General features: G+C 47.8%; 1 protein-coding gene across 4 annotated transcripts in view; it reads right to left on the bottom strand.

Annotated features, from left to right (window-relative positions):
- Window positions 1-23,703, bottom strand: part of AGAP3 (ArfGAP with GTPase domain, ankyrin repeat and PH domain 3) — a 255,558-nt gene that overhangs the window by 128,050 nt on the left and 103,805 nt on the right. For all 4 annotated transcript variants that reach the window (XM_063452953.1, XM_063452952.1, XM_063452950.1 and 1 more), the window contains exon 4: window positions 11,649-11,734. In XM_063452953.1, the coding sequence (XP_063309023.1) occupies window positions 11,649-11,734 (86 nt within the window). The remainder of the gene's footprint in view (window positions 1-11,648; window positions 11,735-23,703) is intronic.

The raw sequence follows: 23,703 nt of genomic DNA, 5'->3' as shown, positions 1-23,703 counted from the left end.
CAGTTGCCACAACTCTGACCATTTTTCTAGTTTACCTAAATCATTTTCCATTTGGCTTATCCCTCCTGGAACATCAACCCTGTTACATATCTTAGTATCATCCGCAAAAAGACACACCTTACCATCAAGACCTTCTGCAATATCACTAATAAAAATATTAAAGAGAATGGGTCCAAGTACAGATCCCTGAGGTACCCCACTGGTGACAAGCCCAAGCTTCGAATATACTCCATTGACTACAACCCTCTGTTGCCTGTCACTCAGCCACTGCCTTACCCATTCAACAATATTGGAATCCAAACTCAAAGATTGTAGTTTGTTGATAAGCCTTCTATGTGCAACAGTGTCAAAAGCCTTACTGAAATCGAGGTAAGCAATGTCTACTGCACCACCCTGATCTAAAATTTTTAGTTACCCTATCAAAAAAATCAATAAGATTAGTTTGGCATGATCTCCCTGAAGTAAACCCATGTTGTCTCTGATCTTGAAATCCATGTGTTTTTAGATGTTCAACAATCCTATCCTTTAACATGGTTTCCATCACTTTCCCCACTACTGAAGTTAGGCTTACTGGCCTATAGTTGCCCGACTCCTCCCTATTACCTTTCTTGTGAATGGGCACAACATTCGCTAACTTCCAATCTTCTGGGACTACTCCTGTTATCAATGATTGGTTAAATAAATCTGTTAATGGTTTTGCTAGTACACCACTAAGCTCTTTTAATAGCTTTGGGTGTATTCCATCAGGTCCCATTGACTTCTTTGTCTTTACTTTTGACAGTTGAAATAGAACCTCTTCCTCTGTAAACTCACGTGTAATAAATGACTCATTTATCCTTTTTCTTAACTGAGGTCCCTTTCCTTCATTTTCATCTGTAAATACCGAACAAAAATATTCATTGAGGCAGTCAGCTAGACCTTTATCCTCATCTACATACCTTCCTTCTTTTGTTTTTAATCTAACTAATCCTTGTTTTACTTTTCTTTTCTCATTTATGTATCTAAAAAAGGTTTTGTCCCCCTTTTTTACTGACTGTGCTATTTTCTCTTCTGTGTGTGATTTGGAAGCTCTTATAACTTGCTTAGCCTCTTTCTGCCTAATCTTATAGGTCATTCTGTCTTCCTCACTCTGGTTTTTTTTTTATAATTACTAAATGCTAACTTTTTGTTTTTTACTATTTTGGCTACATCTGTGGAGTACCACAGTGGTTTCTTGAATTTTTTGCTTTTACTGACAAGCCTAATGCAATTTTCTGTTGCCTTCAGTAGTGCAACTTTTAAATAATCCCATTTCTTTTGGACTCCATTTAAATTGCTCCAGTCTGATAATGACTCCTTTACACATATTCTAATTTTGGAAAAGTCTTTTTTTCTAAAGTCTAAAACTTTTGTTTTTGTGTGGTGTGACTCAGTCACTGTTCTTATATTAAACCACACTGACTGATGATCACTGGATCCTAAACTTTCACCTACAGTAATATCTGATGCCAAATCTCCATTTGTTAACACTAAATCTAGTATGGCCTCTTTACGAGTTGGCTCCTCAACGACTTGTTTTAGAGACAATCCCAGTAGGGAGTTTAGAATATGTGTGCTCCTGCCACAAGTGGCTATTTTTGTTTTCCAATGTATATCAGGAAGATTGAAGTCACCCATGATGATAACTTCCCCCTTCATTGTCATTTTAGCTATTTCTTCAACTAGTAGATTATCTAACTCTTCAATTTGTCCTGGGGGCCTATAAATCACACCTACACGAGTTACTGTGTGATTACCAAATTCTAATGTAACCCAAACTGACTCTATGTTCGCCTCACTAACCTTTATTAGGCTAGATTTTATGCTATTCTTTACATACAGGGCCACCCCTCCCCCTTTCTTGCCTTCCCTGTCTTTTCTATATAAAGAGTACCCTGGTATTGCTATGTCCCAGTCATTTTTCTCATTATACCATGTCTCAGTAACAGCGACTAAATCTACACTATCAGTTGCCATCCTTTTGCCCCCCCCCCCTCCTAGTTTAAATACATCCTAGCAAAACCTCTGAACTGCTCACTGAGAACATTTGTTCCCTTTTGAGAAAGATGCAAACCATCTTTTTTGTACAGTTTATTTCCATTCCAAACAGAGCTACCATGAGCAATAAAGCCAAATCCTTGCTCCCGACATCATTCACCAAGCCACAAGTTAAAGTCCCTAATACGCATCCGCCTGTCATTCTGAGTGTTATGCACAGGCAGAACTTCAGAGAATGACAATGTGGAAGCAACCTGCCGTATATCATTGGCAAAAACACTAAAAACTTCCTTAACCTCTGAAACCTCATTGCAAGCCAAGTCATTTGTCCCTAAATGGACAAGTACATCCAATTCCCCTTCCTGCTTTGCTTGCTTAACAATATTACCGATACGTCTCCTGTCTCTGTGAGCAGTAGCTCCGGGAAGACACCTCACAAGACCACCATTGTCCATCTCCACACCTCTTATGATGGAATCCCCCACCAACAACTGCTTTCTATTAGGCCTCACCATAGTCTTCAAGCCTCTCTGCACAACACCACTAGCCTCAGTGCCTCTCTGCACAACACCACTAGCCTCAATGCCTCTCTTCACAACACCACTAGCCTCAGTGCCTCTCTTCACAACACCACTAGCCTCAGTGCCTCTCTTCACAACACCACTAGCCTCAGTGCCTCTCTTCACAACACCACTAGCCTCAGTGCCTCTCTGCACAACACCACTAGCCTCAGTGCCTCTCTGCACAACACCACTAGCCTCAGTGCCTCTCTGCACAACACCACTAGCCTCAGTGCCTCTCTGCACAACACCACTAGCCTCAGTGCCTCTCTGCACAACACCACTAGCCTCAGTGCCTCTCTGCACAACACCACTAGCCTCAGTGCCTCTCTGCACAACACCACTAGCCTCAGTGCCTCTCTGCACAACACCACTAGCCTCAGTGCCTCTCTGCACAACACCACTAGCCTCAGTGCCTCTCTGCACAACACCACTAGCCTCAGTGCCTCTCTGCACAACACCACTAGCCTCAGTGCCTCTCTGCACAACACCACTAGCCTCAGTGCCTCTCTGCACAACACCACTAGCCTCAGTGCCTCTCTGCACAAAACCACTAACCTCAGTGCCTCTCTGCACAACACCACTAGCCTCAGTGCCTCTCTGCACAACACCACTAGCCTCAGTGCCTCTCTGCACAACACCACTAGCCTCAGTGCCTCTCTGCACAACACCACTAGCCTCAGTGCCTCTCTGCACAACACCACTAGCCTCAGTGCCTCTCTGCACAACACCACTAGCCTCAGTGCCTCTCTGCACAACACCACTAGCCTCAGTGCCTCTCTGCACAACACCACTAGCCTCAGTGCCTCTCTCCACGATACCACTACACTCTGAAAGTGCAGAAAATGAATTATGTAGAGCGACAGACTGTGCAATATGCCTTTTATCCACAACTCCAAGTCTACCAGATCCTACAGTAATCCATCTGCCATTCCTAGTATGTCTCTGCGGGAGTGGCTTTGCAGCAGTTCCAGCCTGAGTTTGTTTACCAGATAATTTACAAATCTCAGACTTCAGTTCATGGATTGCAGGATAAAACTTACCAGGAAAGGTTAAAGGATCTTAACATGTATAGCATGGAGGAAAGACGAGACAGGGGGATATGATAGAAACATTTAAATACATAAAGGGAATCAACACAGTAAAGGAGGAGACTATATTTAAAAGAAGAAAAACTACCACAACAAGAGGACATAGTTTTAAATTAGAAGGGCAAAGGTTTACAAATAATATCAGGTATTACTTTACAGAGAGGGTAGTGGATGCATGGAATAGCATTCCAGCTGAAGTGGTAGAGGTTAACACAGTGAGGGAGTTTAAGCATGCGTGGGATAGGCATAAGGCTATCCTAACTATAAGTTAAGGCCAATGAAAGTGTATAGAAAATTGGTCAGTTTTTGAGTTACAACTGTTCGTGTTCACTGTGACCTTCAGTCATCTCAGCAGGCTAATAGACAAGGCGGCTTCCACTTCCCCAGAGGTCGGTGTCTGCTGTATAGGGGGGGCATCTTCCGCTCCAGTGTCCTGGGACGGGGTCCCTGCCCTCCTGACGCCGGTGCCTCCGCTCCCTATCAGGAGAGTTTCTTCCATGCCCTGGACCCCAGGGTGGCACTCATGCTGACATGAGACACCAGGCAGGGTTATATACCACTGCCCAAAGCTACCCGCTGCCTCGCTCTGCTCTCCCTACCCCGGGTTGGGTCCTACTCACCGGTGTCTCTCCTTCCCCTCTACGGGTCGGGCCGACCCGGGTGCTCGCAGGGCCTGGTAGGAATACCCTGGTAACATGGCTTCACACAAGCCCAAATACACCTCAGCCCCATTGAACTATCACTAAATGCCAAGGGTCTGAACTAGGGATCGACCGATATTTATTTTGTAGAGCCGATACGATATTCTGTGAACTTTCAGGCCGATAGCCGATATAATTTGTCGATATTCTGTACATTTACCATTTTGGAAAATAAAAACTATTTCTAAAGGTAAATGCACAAAATATACATGCCACGTGTAGTGGATGCAGTGTGGTTAGACAGGGGAGCTGTGTGTGTTTGTGTAGTGTGTGTGTAGTGGATGCAGTGTGTGTGTAGTGGATGCAGTGTGTGTGTAGTGGATGCAGTGTGTGTGTAGTGGATGCAGTGTGTGTGTAGTGGATGCAGTGTGTGTTTGTGTAGTGTGTGTGTGTGTGTTGTGGATGCAGTGTGTGTTTGTGTAGTGTGTGTGTGTGTTGTGGATGCAGTGTGTGTGTGTTGTGGATGCAGTGTGTGTGGTGGATGCAGTGTGTGTTTGTGTAGTGTGTGTTGTGGATGTAGTGTGTGTTTGTGTAGTGTGTGTGTGTGTGTTGGGTAGTGTGTAGTGTGTGTGCAGTGTGTGTTTGTGTAGTGTGTGTGTTGTGGATGCAGTGTGTGTTTGTGTAGTGTGTGTGTTGTGGATGCAGTGTGTATTTGTCTAGTGTGTGTAGTGGATGCAGTGTGTATTTGTCTAGTGTGTGTAGTGGATGCAGTGTGTATTAGTGTAGTGTGTATATAATGAAAGCAGAGTGTTTGTGTAGTGTGTGGGTAGTGTGCGTAAAGTGAATGCAGTATATACTAAATGCAAAGTGTGTGTGTTTGTGTAGTGTGTATATATAATGAATGCAGAGTGTGTGTGTATTTCTGTAGTGTGTGGGTAGTGAATGGAGTGTGTTTATATAATGCAGAGTGGGTGTGTTTGTGTAGTGTGCATTACATAAACACACTACACACACTGCATTATATACACACACTACACACACTGCATTATATAAACACACTACACAAACACTGCATTATATACACAGTGTGTTTGTGTAGTGTATGTGTATATAATGGAGTGTGTGTGAGGGGCCATATTTTTACTAAATTATTATTTATTTTATTTAATTATTATATTTATTTTTGTTGTCCCCCCTCCCTGCTTGTTACCTGGCATGGGGGGGGGGGGGGGGGGGTATAGCAATCCCTGGTGGTCCAGTGGCACTGGCTGAGCTGGCAAAGCTCTGACGGCCGCGGGTCTCACGAGACTTACACTGGGGAGCTGCTGGGAGGTGAGTAAACGCTTGCTGCCCGCCCCCCCCACGACCGCCGGGCTTGTAATGAGCCTGGTGGTCCTAGGAGGTATTATCGGCAATATCGGTATCTCTATTCGCCGATACTGATATTGCCGAAAATACAGAATATCGGTAAAACCGATAATCGGTCGATCCCTAGTCTGAACTCCCCCGAAAAGAGGTCACACGCACTATGCCTCTGCCAGAAAGCTAGAGCACACGTAGAAAGTAGTTTCCAAGAAACTCACTTCAAACTTGAATCAGCACTGAAACTCTGTAACCACATATATACTCGGGGATTTTACAGCCACAACCCAGATGGGAAATCCAAGGGGGTGGCTATAGTCATGCATAAATGTGGCAGACTCTACCATAACAGACCGCAAGGCCCGATATGTGTTCGTTAGGGGCCAAATCCTAGACGAAACCTACACCTTTGCCAACATTTACGCCCCAAACACACGACAGAACAAATTCCTTCAGGATACGCTCCGAACACTGCACGACTTTATGACATGCTGTTTGGTTCTCGGGGGGGACTTCAATATTGCCCTACACCCGACAGTGCTCCCACGCTGCTCAAAATACGTAAACTCCTCCACCAGTACCGACTTACGGATTGCTGGAGGGCGATACATCCAACAGACAGGGACTGCACGTTCTATTCGACCCCGAACAATTGTTACACTCGCATAGACTATTTCTTCCTCCCATACTACTATCTACCAAGACTATAGGGCTCTGCCACAGGAGAGGCAATGTGCTCTGTCCACGCGCCGCTCACGATACAACTGACATCACCACTATGCAAACCTAAAATCACTACATGGCGGCTCCATGAAAACCTCCTCTCTAACCCGCAGGTGGCCCACGACGTCCAACAAGCCTTGACAAATTATTTATCTGAGAACCCATCACAGGATACATCCCCCCTCCTGACTTGGGAGGCTCACAAGTGTGTAATATGGGGAATCCTCATCTCGCAATGCTCCACTCTAAAAAAGGCAAGGGAACACATGATCCGAGAATTAACAGACAAGATAGGGAACCTGACGCATGCACACAAATGAACACTAGACAACACACTTCTGGAGGAACTCACTGGACCGCACGAGTAATTAGCACGGGTCCTGCAACAATTATACGCAAGGGCTCTTCAACGCACTAAATCGTTCTTCTACGCGGAGGGAATTAAATGCGGTAAGCTGCTTGCAAGAATACTAAATAAAAAATGCTCCACAGGGGGGTGGGGCCTGACAGCCAAGATGGCCAGACGTGCTCTCTGAGAGCTCTCACACCAGTGGGCACAAAAACAAACATCCTGACCATCCTAGCCATGCCAACAACACAAGATGCCCAGAAAACAACACAGGACAACACGGGGAACAAGTTGATACCTGTCCAACACCAAAACTCAGAACGAGCACTTGAACCAGCCATGAGGCCTAAACTGGAGTGGAGCTTGAGGCCCGGGGGAGGCGGCCGATCTCCCGGCACGGGACCTGCTCAAAAGCTTCAACCAGAAGCTGCCCTGCTACCCCCCTCTGGACCGGCGGGGGATATCCCGGTCCACGGTGGGGACTACTGCCCCTGCAACGCGGCACACACAAGCGACTGAAGCTACAATCAAACGGGATTACAGGGGCCCAAGCAAAATGGCGGCAAAAGGCACCCTCACCAAACCACACAAGCAAACCCTGGAGTTCTTGTGTGGGGACAGGGCTCCGTATCAAGGGTCGGCACTTCAAGCTAGCAATGCGAAGAGTGGTGGCGTGGATCCGCCCGTCCACCCGACGCCACCTGATTAGATGCCCACCCCGGGCACCCAAAACGGCCCCCAGACTGAGCCTGCCTCGGGTCTCCAAATGGCGTGAATCGGAGACTTGCCTCTCAGAACCCAGCACTCACCCTCACACGCAAAAAAGCAAGATCACAAAGCCTGCTCGACTCACTTTCCTCTCGGCAACGACGGAACCCTCCGGCCAGCACAGCATATCTCCGCACTCACGGACTCGAGCTGACAGCCACAAGGCCTACCTACATGAAGCACAGCTCTCTACCGGCAAAAGACAAGGGCGAAGAGCCCCTCCAGGTCAAACAGGCGACGGAACATGGCCGCAGCACCAACCCTGCACATGGCTCATCTGTCCAGCCTCCAGAGCCGGAATCAGCTAACCAAGGCAGTCTACACCGGAGACAGACTGCGTTCCTGCATGGAGACAACGCACGGTCCTCCTGAAAGGGCTGTAACTATCAATGTCGTTCCGTTTGTTGTTACTTTTACTCTCCACCAAAATATACACTGCCTGAACGTTTTACTTTATGTTCACCGTTAACCATGCTTTTTATTTTCATTTACATAGCATATTCAAGAGTCAAGCATGCATACCTAGCACTAGAAATGCTTAACTAATTTGTTATAACTTTGTACCACACAGGCACACATTATATTCTAACAGCAGCTTATGACACTCGTGTACATAAAGTGCATAATAATACAGGCTGTCTACTACTGAAGCATATACATATTATGTCCATTATACACATACCTAGTGCCTGCTGTAACCATCCCCAGCTATACAATTCAGCAGCTTTACAAAGAAATGCTTGCACTCCTCCAGTATAACACAGATCAGTTTGCAATGTTAACGCCTATAAAGCAAAGTCTTCATTGTTTAACCTGTTTTGTGACAGCAATTACTTCTACTCATGTGACTTATAGATCTTTATATGCCTGACATTAGAAGCGACACACGTCACCTCAAGCGAGCTATACTACTTTAACTTAAACCATACTGTTCAAAGCTTGTTTATGTTATCGCCACGTTTATTTTCAATTTAAAAATGTATGCATACCTAACATGCCACATTATTGTTCTAATATGACTATGTGAATCGAGCCTGCTGACGCTGTTGTGGCGATACAGGCACTGTTGTACCTACCTGCATACCAAAAATAAAGAATAAAAAAAAAAAAAAACGCTCCACAACATATATTGCGTGAATGCGTAACGCCTCAGATCAACTCTCCCACATGCCAGATCAAATAGCTGCAGCGGTGACATGATTGTACACGGACCTATATGCGCTTCCCTCACACACCTGCCGAGTGGACCCGCAGTCAGGTGCAACGCGCATAAGCCATCTCACTAGATACACGAAAGCCAAGCTTTCCGCAGACGCAACGGAGGCCCTAGAGGCACCACTGACGGAGGGGGAACTGGCCTTCACCACCAAAAACTTAAAGACAGGCAAAAGTCCAGGCCCGGATGGCCTTCCCCTCAAATATTACCTTCATGGCCACTCTATCCCCTCAATTTATCTCTGCTTTTAACTCCATAACAGAGGGCAATACAACCCCTCAGCAGACGTTGGCGGCCAACATTATTCTGCCGAAAGAGGTGGGGGGATACCGAACGGTGTTATCAGGTTATCGGCCGATCTCGTTGCTTAACTGCGACCGTTTGCCAAAATACTGGCGACAATGCTGGGACCACACATACTGGACTTGATCTCCCTTTGACTAAGTACAATTTGTCCCCCATAGGGAAGCCAGGGATAATACAGTACGAGCCCCGTCACTGATCCATCAGAAACAGCGCACCTCGGAGAACATTCTCCTCCTCTCTACTGATGCGGAGAAGGCCTTCGACAGGGTAGCGTGGGACTCTTTCTTCGCGGTCCTGCAACACATCGGCATGGGGACCCATATGCGTTACCCACGACCCATATGCGTTACCCACGGCCAGAGTGTGCATAAACTAGGTCTACACGAGGTCTACACGGACGCATTCCCGGTTAGAAACTGAACCAGACAGGGTTGCCCCCATTCGCCGCTGCTATTCATTCTAGCCCTCGAACCATTCCTACAGGCAGTTAGGGACACCCCAGACATCACAGGGGTAGTGGTGGGGGCAGACCACCATAAAGTTGCAGAATATGCAGACAATATGCTCTTTTTTTGTCACCAACCCAGAAATCTCTCTCCCAAACATCATGGCAGAGTTTAAGAACTATGGCCAAATCGCAAACCTCAAGATTAACTATGCTAAATCCTCTATCCTCAACAAAACTTCCCTTTTCAATGGCAGGACACCGCTATAAAATACCTGGGGGTGAGGCTTACGGCCGACCTGACCAAACTATATCCAACTAACTTTACCCCATTGTTGGGAGATATAGGGAAGAACCTAGCAGAATGGGCTACACCCCACTTCTCTTGGCTCGGTAGGGTGGCCATCGCCAAAATGAATATACTCCCACGGGTACTCTATCTGTTTCAGACACTACCAATCCAACTCCCCACCGCCTTCTTTTTCGTCAATCTGCACCCTTCTCATTAAATTTCTGTGGAAAGGCACTAAACTCAGACTCAAATACACACAACTTACACTCCCCAAAACAGCAGGGGGTCTGGCCGTTCCAGATCTCAAACTATACTACCAAGCATGCCATATGCAACGGGCCCTTGAATTGGCTCTGGAAGGCCATCAAAGCCCATCACGCAGGCTGGCCCCTCTCTGCCTTCCTGTGGCTTGATCCCACAATCGGTAGGCGACTGGTCTCCCAACAACAGTTTGTCACAGCGACTATGTCCATATGGCACTCACAAGCGAGGAAATTACATCTGTACTCCTTCCCGTCCCCACTATTGCCCTTGGTGCACAACCCTGACTTGGAGCCGGGGATAAGACCGGGCAACCTTCGCTGCGTCCTTCCGCAAGACATACCGAGACTCTGAGACATTACTACTAATGGGAAAATCCTGCCTCTGCAGAAACTCACGGGTACACCTAACCACACCTTCATGACTGACTTTAGATACACCCAAATTAAGAACTACGTCACCGCAATTCCACAACGCCCTATCTATAGGGACCTCACACTCTTCGAACAACTATGCCAGGACCCAGATCCCATGCCCCATAGCATCTCCTACCTCTACTCGATGATAAAACAACAGCAGCGACTCCCCCCTTTATGTCCAAATGGGAAACAGCCATCGGGGAAACACTCACGGAGAACCAATGGCACAAGATTTGTGATCTGGTGCACCATTGCGCGATTGCAAGTAAAACTCAGGAAACAGCCTATAAGGTTCTCACGCAATGGTACCGGACACCGGAACGCTTACAGTGAATGCACATAGATACCGATGGCCTCTGCTGGAGGTGCGGGAGAGAGTTGGGATCCTTCCTACACATATGGTGGGAATGCCCACTCATAGTTCCGACAACCCTTACATCTTGCTACAAACGCTCCCTGACCATTTGCATCCTTAACGTTGCAAAACATTTAATATGCCTGTACTGGAAAAAGGACACGGTCCCAACGCTGACCCTTTGGTATACCCAATTGGAAAAGCTCCTGGTCACGGAGGAGTTGTGGTACGCAGCCAAAGACCGAGCGCAGACACACACGGACACATGGAAGAGGACCCCGGTCACCGGACGGGAACTTAAAAACCTCAGCAAACGAGACGGAGACCTATTAGTTTAGTCTGTTACAACGTTTATCTTCTAATATTTGACTGCCGGAAATACTCCATGTTACTTCTATTAACAATGTATGTAACACAAAGTCGAGCCCAATTGAATCACTGAGAGGAGGTAATACCCTAATACACTGAGATAAGAGATCCTAGAGACGACACTGTTAGGGACCAGCGAGTCCCGAAATGATGCCAAGTACATGGAGACCTGCGAGTCTCGCCAATGCTTATCTGATATAAGTTTCATGTTGAAAAATAAAAAACTAATTTACAAAAAAAAAAAGAATATTGACAGACTACATTGGCCACATACACACACCAAACCTGGCAATCTCCTTCCACATATACACACACCCAACACGGCAAACTCCATTCACATACTCATGCTGAACCAAACAACCTCTTTCCACATACACACACACCTAACATGGATATCTCATTCCACATATACATCCAGACAATCTGTTTCCTACAGAGAATGAGAAAAAGCAGATTGCTTCAGTATTTTTCTCACCTGCATCTCGGGGGGACCACCTTCATCTCTTATGAGTAGAAGATAACTTTGACCGTCAACCACAATCTCCTTTTTGAATCTTCCCCCTAAAAAATGAAATGGAATTGATGATTAACACTGTCAAATCACTACTTCTATCTATCTATGGATTTATATAAAGTATAAACAGAGCGAGTCCTGCTTCTATCTATGGATTTATATAGTGCATAAACAGAGCGAGCCCTGCTTCTATCTATCTATGGATGTATATATTGTATAAACAGAGCGAGCCCTGCTTCGATCTATGGATTTATATAGTGTATAAACAAAGCAAGCCCTGCTTCTATCTATCTATGGATTTATATAGTGTATAAACAGAGCGAGTCCTGCTTCTATCTATGGATTTATATAGCGTATAAACAGAGCGAGCCCTGCTTCTATCTATGGATTTATATAGTGTATAAACAGAGCAAGCCCTGCTTCTATCTATCTATGGATTTATATGGTGTATAAACAAAGCGAGCCCTGCTTCTATCTATCTATGGATTTATATAGTGTATAAACAGAGCGAGCCCTGCTTCTATCTATCTATGGATTTATATAGTGTATAAACAGAGCAAGTCCTGCTTCTATCTATCTATGGATTTATATAGTGTATAAACAGAGCGAGCCCTGCTTCTATCTATCTATGGATTTAAATAGTGTATAAACAGAGCGAGCCCTGCTTCTATCTATCTATGGATTTATATAGTGTATAAACAGAGCGAGTCCTGCTTCTATCTATCTATGGATTTATATAGTGTATAAACAGAGCGAGTCCTGCTTCTATCTATCTATGGATTTATATAGTGTATAAACAGAGCGAGTCCTGCTTCTATCTATCTATGGATTTATATAGTGAATAAACAGAGCGAACCCTGCTTCTATCTATCTATGGATTTATATAGTGTATAAACAGAGCAAGCCCTGCTTCTATCTATCTATGGATTTATATAGTGTATAAACAGAGCGAGCCCTGCTTCTATCTATGGATTTATATAGTGTATAAACAGAGTGAGCCCTGCTTCTATCTATGGATTTATATAGTGTATAAACAGAGCGAGCCCTGTTTCTATTTATCTATGGATTTATATAGTGTATAAACAGAGCGAGCCCTGCTTCTATCCATCTATGGATTTATATAGTGTATAAACAGAGCGAGCCCTGCTTCTATCTATCTATGGATTTATATAGTGTATAAACAGAGTGAGTCCTGCTTCTATCTATGGATTTATATAGTGTATAAACAGAGCGAGTCCTGCTTCTATCTATGGATTTATATAGTGTATAAACAGAGCGAGCCCTGCTTCTATCTATGGATTTATATAGTGTATAAACAGAGCGAGCCCTGCTTCTATCTATCTATGGATTTATATAGTGTATAAACAGAGCGAGCCCTGCTTCTATCTATCTATGGATTTATATAGTGTATAAACAGAGCGAGCCCTGCTTCTATCTATCTATGGATTTATATAGTGTATAAACAGAGCGAGCCCTGCTACTATCTATGGATTTATATAGTGTATAAACAGAGCGAGCCCTGCTTCTATCTATCTATGGATTTATATAGTGTATAAACAGAGCGAGCCCTGCTTCTATCTATCTATGGATTTATATAGTGTATAAACAGAGCGAGTCCTGCTTCTATCTATCTATGGATTTATATAGTGTATAAACAGAGCGAGCCCTGCTTCTATCTATGGATTTATATAGTGTATAAACAGAGCGAGCCCTGCTTCTATCTATGGATTTATATAGTTTATAGAAGGGCTGACCAAACATGAAATCCATTTAACTAAATATTTAATATTATTCAGCGCACAAAATATATTTTAATTTATACAACTTATTTTCAAATCTAACAAAACATATTAAAGGATCACTGTTGAAACCCCTTCAGCAGTTTACCTTTATCCAGCACCGCACGCGCATTCAAACTGTCAATAGGAAAGCATTTCTCAATGCTTTCCTATGGATGTTCTGCACGCTGAACCTTTTATTCTTAACCAATTCCTGGTGGTCCAGCGCACTCCCCGTTTCCCTGGTGGTCCAGTGGGCTCCCTCTGTCCCTGGTGGTCTATGGGCTGGTTCTCCGGTCTGCAGCTCCGCCGAGTGCAGACCACAAGATAAATGTCTTGCGATCTCCAGTCAGAGCGTTGCAATGGTAACCCGCAACAGCGCTCTGACCGCCGCAGACAGCGCATGGCCTTAGCCGGCCGCCTAAAATCGCCTAATTAGAGAGCCGCCTCTGCAAGACTTAGAATACAAAGAGAAGCGCTGTGTGGGATGGAGTATGTTCTCCCTTTACAGTGTGCAGTGCAATAGAGGTGTTAAAACAGCAGCATATAAAATATAAATAGTGAAGATGGTAGCAATTCTTGGTATGATTGTAGTAACCATCACTGGGAGCAAAGGACACTTTACAAAGGTTCATAAATTGTTCTTAAGTTTTAGTCACCTTGTGCCCACTATAGGTGCAGGGTGTGAATAATATGGTGGTGGTTAAATTGCATATTCAGGTAGATTTTCATATTGCTAATTATGCAGTAGGAGAGATATTTTGTGTTAATTATGGTATTCCCCATCCCTTTATAAATATGTCATTATTATTATACGTTCCTGTATTTTGTCTAATGTGATTTGACTGTTTGAATTTTATTGAGATGTCACAGTAATGTATATGCTGAACGCTGTTGGAGAAAGTCTCACGGTGCATCTGACTTTCTCCACTATAAATTTATGCTGAGCTGGGGGCGGAGCCTAGCTGCCAAGCCGAGTGGACGTGCCAGAACTGAGCTCCTGCACTCTCTGCCTGTTTTCGGGGAATTTACCCAACAAACTCGGCACAGATCCACTCTAATAGGGCACTATGGAACGGGAATTCTAAAGGGGCACCTTTAGACACCCTACTCGAAGGAATACCTACCCGAGATCCCAAGCTACGGTGACCGAGGCCTGCAGAATGGCTGGTAAGGGGGAGACGGCCGCTCTCCTTTCCTCCTACCTACTCCACGACCACCTCGACGCTCAAACTTCCTCACTCAGGAGAACTAAACTGCTTAAGAGTTGCATGGACTTGCTTCTACTTTTGGGACGATCTGTAATGTATTGCCACACCATACACCAACTCCCATCACACCACTATGCAACACGTTAGCATCTTACAATACTGAACGTGCACCCATCTAGAAACACACACGTGCTAGTTACTTTCAGAGCACTCATTCCTCCGGAGTCATGCTATTGCTTTACTACAAGGCTACTCAGAGCTCTATGTCTATACACTCTGGCACTCAGTGGCTTTGTACTCCTACTCCTGCGACCTACTCTAAAGCAATAGGCACACATTAATCTGCCATGTTCAGATTTTACCTGTGTATCCTTTAACTGTTTAAACCAGTACTATACATTTGATATGCAACACATTAGGACAGCTCCTAGATAAGCAATGGTTCCGACTAGCATATTTTAGCAAGCCTCTAATGTGCATCCATGTTTAAAGCTGTTAAACCTAATTAGCTCCTGACTTTCACCACAATGTCTATCATACCCTTACGCAACTGTAAACTTAATTGAAACTAATGTTGGAGACATGTTTATTTAGCCTGATTCATTTTAAAAAATTGTGCTGTCAATATTCGCCATGAAACTGTTTATTCTCTGTTATGCCATCACCTCATATCTGCTGTCGTGGCGATATAAGAATGTTTGTCAATCTGAGCACTACAAAAATAAAGAATTAAAAAAAAAAAAATTATGCTGAGCTCATACAGCTTGGCTCTTTCCTCTGCAAAAGTTTATTACTTCAATACCTTCATAACCACTCTCTCCCGCGAACCCAAACGACTATTTCACACATTTAACTCTCTTCTTCGCCCTGTTGTACCTCCTTCACCTACTAACTTGACCGCCTCATACTTTGCAACTCACTTCACTGACAAGATCTCTACAATCAGAGAAGAGATCTCTCATCTTTCTCCTCCCCCTTGCAATACTCTTCCCCTAACTTCACTCCCTCTGCTATTCTATGTTCATTCGCACCCGCTACATTGGAAGAGGTTTCTGCTCTGCTCCAGTCCTCCCGCCCCACCACCTGCTCCCTAGATCCAATTCCCTCGCATCTCATCCGTACTCTGTCTTCTTCTCTTTCTCCACCTCTCACTAAAATTCTCAATCTCTCTCTCTCCTCTGGTATATTTCCATCGCCCTTCAAACATGCAACTGTAACCCCAATTCTAAAGAAGCCCAATCTTGACCCTAACTCCCCATCCAACTATCGTCCTATCTCGCTACTGCCTTTTGCATCCAAGATCCTTGAAAGAATTGTGTATGCGAGATTGACAGACTTCCTCGAATCAAACTCTCTGCTAGACCTGCTTCAGTCTGGTTTCCGCGCTAAGCACTCTGTGGAAACAGCACTGACCAAAGTATCCAATGATCTACTCGCTGCAAAATCTCGTGGTCACTACTCTATCCTAATTCTCCTTGACCTGTCTGCGGCTTTTGACACTGTTGATCATCAACAGCTTCTTCTCATCCTTAGCAATATCGGTCTACAAGATATTGCTCTCTCCTGGTGCTCCTCCTACCTCTCCCAGTGCTCTTTCAGTGTTTCTTTCTCTGGCTCTGCTTCTTCTCCCCAACTAATCTCTGTTGGTGTCCCTCAAGGTTCAGTCCTTGGTCCCCTACTGTTCTCCATCTATACTGCATCCCTTGGTAAACTCATTAGCTCCTTTGGCTTCCAATATCATTTCTATGCAGATGACACGCATATCTACCTGTCCTCTCCTAAACTCTCCCCGTCCCTCTTGACTAGTGTCTCTGACTGCCTCTCTGCTGTTTCTAACTGGATGGCTGCCCACTTCCTTAAACTAAACTTGACCAAAACTGAAATTCTGGTCTTTCCTCCCTCAAGTGTTGTTACTCCTGTGTCTGTCTCCCTCCAAGTCAATGGTGCTACCATCAGCTCCGCCACGCAGGCACGTTGCCTAGGTGTTCTCTTTGACTCCGACCTCTCCTTCAAGCCTCATGTTCACTCTATCGCCAAATCCTGTCATTTCCATCTCAAAAACATTGCGCGCATCCGCCCCTACTTAACGCCAGATGCGACTAAGGGGTTGGTCTATTCCACTGTCCTTTCTCGCCTTGACTACTGTAATCCGCTTCTCAGTGGTCTTACGTGCTCCCAACTTGCGCCGTTACAGTCCATAATGAATGCGGCGGCGAGGCTCATCTTCCTGTCCACCCGCACCTCCCATGCCTCACCCTTCTGTCAGTCCCTACATTGGCTTCCTATAAAATATAGAGCTTAATTTAAAATTCTGGTTCTTGCTTTCAAATGTCTACATAATGCTGCTCCCACCTATCTATCCTCCCTTATACACAAGTATGTCCCGTCTAGGCCCTTACGATCTGCTGAAGACTTACGTCTATCTTCTGTCCGTACTCCCACCTCTGATGCTCGCCTTCAAGACTTCTCGAGGGCTGCACCGTTCCTGTGGAACTCGCTTCCCTCCTCCGTTAGATGCTCACCCAGTCTCCACTCCTTCAAAAAATCATTAAAAACCCACTTCTTCATAAAAGTGTATCATTTAAACTGTTAATAGCTCCCAACTGACTACTCTTCTGCAACTGTCACTAGTCTAATACTATCCTTACCTTTTGTGTAATTTTACCCCACTCCCTCTAGCATGTAAGCTCATTGAGCAGGGCCCTCAACCCATCTGTTCCTGTGTGTCCAACTTGTCTGGTTACAACTACATGTCTGTTCGTCCACCCGTTGTAAAGCGCTGCGGAATTTGACGGCGCTCTATAAATAATATAATAATAATAATAATATGTAATGTGCATATGTGCTAATCCCAAGCACAAATAAATCTAAGCATGTTAGTTCCTTTTGGAACTGTGTGTCCTGTGGGGATTTTTAGGAATCCCAGCAACAGAGTTGTCATACTTGTTGGCTGGCTGCACGATCACCACTAGCCCTGGGACAAATCAAAGAGAGCTAGGCCTGAGAGACGCAAGTATCTTTATAAAGGCAAGAGCAATCATATTGCACATAGTGGTGCATACCTGCCTGGAAGGAAAGCTGCAGCGGAATAGGCAGAGGGGACGATACCTGCCTGGAAGGAAAGCTGCAGAGAAATAGGCAGAGGGCACAATACCTGCCTGGATGGAAAGCTGCAGAGGAATAGGCAGAGGGCACAATACCTGCCTGGAAGAAGGGCTGCAGAGAAATAGGCAGAGGGGGCGATACCTGCCTGGAAGGAACGCTGCAGAGGAATAGGCAGAGGGCACAATACCTGCCTGGATGGAAAGCTGCAGAGGAATAGGCAGAGGGCACAATACCTGCCTGGAAGAAGGGCTGCAGAGAAATAGGCAGAGGGGGCGATACCTGCCTGGAAGGAACGCTGCAGAGGAATAGGAAGAGGGGACGATACCTGCCTGGAAGGAAAGCTGCAGAGAAATAGGCAGAGGGGGCGATACCTGCCTTGAAGGAGAGCTGCAGAGGAATAGGCAGAGGGGACAATACCTGCCTGGAAGGAGAGCTGCAGAGGAATAGGCTGAGGGGACAATACCTGCCTGGAAGGAGAGCTGCAGCGGAATAGGCAGAGGGAACAATTCCTGCCTGGAAGGAGAGCTGCAGAGAATTAGGCTGAGGGGACAATACCTGCCTGGAAGGAGAGCTGCAGAGGAATAGGCAGAGGGGACAATACCTGCCTGGAAGGAGAGCTGCAGAGGAATACGCAGAGGGGACGAAACCTGCCTGGAAGGAGAGCTGCAGAGGAATAGGCAGAGGGGGCGATACCTGCCTTGAAGGAGAGCTGCAGAGGAATAGGCAGAGGGGACGATACCTGCCTGGAAGGAAAGCTGCAGCGGAATAGGCAGAGGGGACGATACCTGACTGGAAGGAAAGCTGCAGAGGAATAGGCAGAGGGCACAATACCTGCCTGGAAGAAGGGCTGCAGAGAAATAGGCAGAGGGGGCGATACCTGCCTTGAAGGAGAGCTGCAGAGGAATAGGCAGAGGGGACAATACCTGCCTGGAAGGAACGCTGCAGAGGAATAGGCAGAGGGGACGATACCTGCCTGGAAGGAAAGCTGCAGAGGAATAGGCAGAGGGGACAATACCTGCCTGGAAGGAGAGCTGCAGAGAATTAGGCTGAGGGGACAATACCTGCCTGGAAGGAGAGCTGCAGCGGAATAGGCAGAGGGAACAATTCCTGCCTGGAAGCAGAGCTGCAGAGGAATAGGCAGAGGGGGCGATACCTGCCTTGAAGGAGAGCTGCAGAGGAATAGGCAGAGGGGACGATACCTGCCTGGAAGGAAAGCTGCAGAGGAGACAATACCTGCCTGGAAGGAGAGCAGCAGAGGAATAGGCAGAGGGGACGAAACCTGCCTGGAAGGAGAGCAGCAGAGGAATAGGCAGAGGGGACAATACCTGCCTGGAAGGAACGCTGCAGAGGAATAGGCAGAGGGGACGATACCTGCCTGGAAGGAAAGCTGCAGAGGAATAGGCAGAGGGGACAATACCTGCCTGGAAGGAGAGCTGCAGAGAATTAGGCTGAGGGGACAATACCTGCCTGGAAGGAGAGCTGCAGCGGAATAGGCAGAGGGAACAATTCCTGCCTGGAAGCAGAGCTGCAGAGGAATAGGCAGAGGGGGCGATACCTGCCTTGAAGGAGAGCTGCAGAGGAATAGGCAGAGGGGACGATACCTGCCTGGAAGGAAAGCTGCAGAGGAGACAATACCTGCCTGGAAGGAGAGCAGCAGAGGAATAGGCAGAGGGGACGAAACCTGCCTGGAAGGAGAGCAGCAGAGGAATAGGCAGAGGGGACAATACCTGTCTGGAAGGAAAGCTGCAGAGGAATAGGCAGAGGGGACGATACCTGCCTGGAAGGAAAGCTGCAGTGGAATAGGCAGAGGGTACGAAACCTGACTGGAAGGAAAGCTGCAGAGGAATAGGCAGAGGGCACAATACCTGCCTGGATGGAAAGCTGCAGAGGAATAGGCAGAGGGCACAATACCTGCCTGGAAGAAGGGCTGCAGAGAAATAGGCAGAGGGGGCGATACCTGCCTGGAAGGAGAGCTGCAGAGGAATACGCAGAGGGGACGAAACCTGCCTGGAAGGAGAGCTGCAGAGGAATAGGCAGAGGGGACAATACCTGCCTGGAAGGAAAGCTGCAGAGGAATAGGCAGAGGGGACGATACCTGCCTGGAAGGAAAGCTGCAGAGGAATAGGCAGAGTGGACAATACCTGCCTGGAAGGAGAGCTGCAGAGGAATAGGCAGAGGGGATGATACCTGCCTGGAAGGAGAGCTGCAGCGGAATAGGCAGAGGGGATGATACCTGCCTGGAAGGAAAGCTGCAGCGGAATAGGCAGAGGGGACGATACCTGACTGGAAGGAAAGCTGCAGAGGAATAGGCAGAGGGCACAATACCTGCCTGGATGGAAAGCTGCAGAGGAATAGGCAGAGGGCACAATATCTGCCTGGAAGAAGGGCTGCAGAGAAATAGGCAGAGGGGGCGATACCTGCCTTGAAGGAGAGCTGCAGAGGAATAGGCAGAGGGGACAATACCTGCCTGGAAGGAACGCTGCAGAGGAATAGGCAGAGGGGACGATACCTGCCTGGAAGGAAAGCTGCAGAGGAATAGGCAGAGGGGACGATACCTGCCTGGAAGGAGAGCTGCAGAGGAATAGGCTGAGGGGACAATACCTGCCTGGAAGGAGAGCTGCAGCGGAATAGGCAGAGGGAACAATTCCTGCCTGGAAGGAGAGCTGCAGAGGAATAGGCAGAGTGGACAATACCTGCCTGGAAGGAGAGCTGCAGAGGAATAGGCTGAGGGGACAATACCTGCCTGGAAGGAGAGCTGCAGCGGAATAGGCAGAGGGAACAATTCCTGCCTGGAAGGAGAGCTGCAGAGGAATAGGCAGAGGGGGCGATACCTGCCTTGAAGGAGAGCTGCAGAGGAATAGGCAGAGGGGACGATACCTGCCTGGAAGGAAAGCTGCAGAGGAGACGATACCTGCCTGGAAGGAGAGCAGCAGAGGAATAGGCAGAGGGGACGAAACCTGCCTGGAAGGAGAGCAGCAGAGGAATAGGCAGAGGGGACAATACCTGTCTGGAAGGAAAGCTGCAGAGGAATAGGCAGAGGGGATGATACCTGCCTGGAAGGAAAGCTGCAGTGGAATAGGCAGAGGGGACGAAACCTGACTGGAAGGAAAGCTGCAGAGGAATAGGCAGAGGGCACAATACCTGCCTGGATGGAAAGCTGCAGAGGAATAGGCAGAGGGCACAATACCTGCCTGGAAGAAGGGCTGCAGAGAAATAGGCAGAGGGGGCGATACCTGCCTTGAAGGAGAGCTGCAGAGGAATAGGCAGAGGGGACAATACCTGCCTGGAAGGAGAGCTGCAGAGGAATACGCAGAGGGGACGAAACCTGCCTGGAAGGAGAGCTGCAGAGGAATAGGCAGAGGGGACAATACCTGCCTGGAAGGAAAGCTGCAGAGGAATAGGCAGAGGGGACGATACCTGCCTGGAAGGAAAGCTGCAGAGGAATAGGCAGAGTGGACAATACCTGCCTGGAAGGAGAGCTGCAGAGGAATAGGCAGAGGGGATGATACCTGCCTGGAAGGAGAGCTGCAGCGGAATAGGCAGAGGGGATGATACCTGCCTGGAAGGAAAGCTGCAGCGGAATAGGCAGAGTGGACAATACCTGCCTGGAAGGAGAGCTGCAGAGGAATAGGCAGAGTGGACAATACCTGCCTGGAATGAGAGCTGCAGAGGAATAGGCAGAGGGGATGATACCTGCCTGGAAGGAGAGCTGCAGCGGAATAGGCAGAGGGGACAATACCTGCCTGGAAGGAACGCTGCAGAGGAATAGGCAGAGGGGACGATACCTGCCTGGAAGGAAAGCTGCAGAGGAATAGGCAGAGGGGACAATACCTGCCTGGAAGGAGAGCTGCAGAGGAATAGGCTGAGGGGACAATACCTGCCTGGAAGGAGAGCTGCAGCGGAATAGGCAGAGGGAACAATTCCTGCCTGGAAGGAGAGCTGCAGAGGAATAGGCAGAGGGGGCGATACCTGCCTTGAAGGAGAGCTGCAGAGGAATAGGCAGAGGGGACGATACCTGCCTGGAAGGAAAGCTGCAGAGGAGACGATACCTGCCTGGAAGGAGAGCAGCAGAGGAATAGGCAGAGGGGACGAAACCTGCCTGGAAGGAGAGCAGCAGAGGAATAGGCAGAGGGGACAATACCTGTCTGGAAGGAAAGCTGCAGAGGAATAGGCAGAGGGGACGATACCTGCCTGGAAGGAAAGCTGCAGTGGAATAGGCAGAGGGGACGAAACCTGACTGGAAGGAAAGCTGCAGAGGAATAGGCAGAGGGCACAATACCTGCCTGGATGGAAAGCTGCAGAGGAATAGGCAGAGGGCACAATACCTGCCTGGAAGAAGGGCTGCAGAGAAATAGGCAGAGGGGGCGATACCTGCCTGGAAGAAGGGCTGCAGAGAAATAGGCAGAGGGGGCGATACCTGCCTGGAAGGAGAGCTGCAGAGGAATAGGCAGAGGGGACGATACCTGCCTGGAAGGAAAGCTGCAGAGGAATAGGCAGAGGGGACAATACCTGCCTGGAAGGAGAGCTGCAGAGGAATACGCAGAGGGGACGAAACCTGCCTGGAAGGAGAGCTGCAGAGGAATACGCAGAGGGGACAATACCTGCCTGGAAGGAAAGCTGCAGAGGAATAGGAAGAGGGGACGATACCTGCCTGGAAGGAAAGCTGCAGAGGAATAGGAAGAGGGGACAATACCTGCCTGCAAGGAGAGCTGCAGAGGAATAGGCTGAGGGGACAATACCTGCCTGGAAGGAGAGCTGCAGCGGAATAGGCAGAGGGAACAATTCCTGCCTGGAAGGAGAGCTGCAGAGGAATAGGCAGAGGGGGCGATACCTGCCTTGAAGGAGAGCTGCAGAGGAATAGGCAGAGGGGACGATACCTGACTGGAAGGAAAGCTGCAGAGGAATAGGCAGAGGGCACAATACCTGCCTGGATGGAAAGCTGCAGAGGAATAGGCAGAGGGCACAATACCTGCCTGGAAGAAGGGCTGCAGACAAATAGGCAGAGGGGACGATACCTGCCTGGAAGGAGAGCTGCAGAGGAATACGCAGAGGGGACGAAACCTGCCTGGAAGGAGAGCTGCAGAGGAATACGCAGAGGGGACAATACCTGCCTTGAAGGAGAGCTGCAGAGGAATAGGCAGAGGGGACGATACCTGCCTGGAAGGAGAGCTGCAGAGGACTAGGCAGAGGGGACGATACCTGCCTGGAAGGAGAGCTGCAGAGGAATACGCAGAGGGGACGAAACCTGCCTGGAAGGAGAGCTGCAGAGGAATACGCAGAGGGGACAATACCTGCCTGGAAGGAAAGCTGCAGAGGAATAGGAAGAGGGGACGATACCTGCCTGGAAGGAAAGCTGCAGAGGAATAGGAAGAGGGGACAATACCTGCCTGGAAGGAGAGCTGCAGAGGAATAGGCTGAGGGGACAATACCTGCCTGGAAGGAGAGCTGCAGCGGAATAGGCAGAGGGAACAATTCCTGCCTGGAAGGAGAGCTGCAGAGGAATAGGCAGAGGGGGCGATACCTGCCTTGAAGGAGAGCTGCAGAGGAATAGGCAGAGGGGACGATACCTGACTGGAAGGAAAGCTGCAGAGGAATAGGCAGAGGGCACAATACCTGCCTGGATGGAAAGCTGCAGAGGAATAGGCAGAGGGCACAATACCTGCCTGGAAGAAGGGCTGCAGACAAATAGGCAGAGGGGACGATACCTGCCTGGAAGGAGAGCTGCAGAGGAATACGCAGAGGGGACGAAACCTGCCTGGAAGGAGAGCTGCAGAGGAATACGCAGAGGGGACAATACCTGCCTGGAAGGAAAGCTGCAGAGGAATAGGAAGAGGGGACGATACCTGCCTGGAAGGAAAGCTGCAGAGGAATAGGAAGAGGGGACGATACCTGCCTGGAAGGAAAGCTGCAGAGGAATAGGCA

Source organism: Pelobates fuscus, chromosome 4, assembly GCF_036172605.1.
Source record: "Pelobates fuscus isolate aPelFus1 chromosome 4, aPelFus1.pri, whole genome shotgun sequence".
NCBI classification, from domain to species: domain Eukaryota; kingdom Metazoa; phylum Chordata; class Amphibia; order Anura; family Pelobatidae; genus Pelobates; species Pelobates fuscus.
Note: the sequence above shows the minus strand (reverse complement) of the source record. Positions and strands in the feature narration are given on the sequence as shown.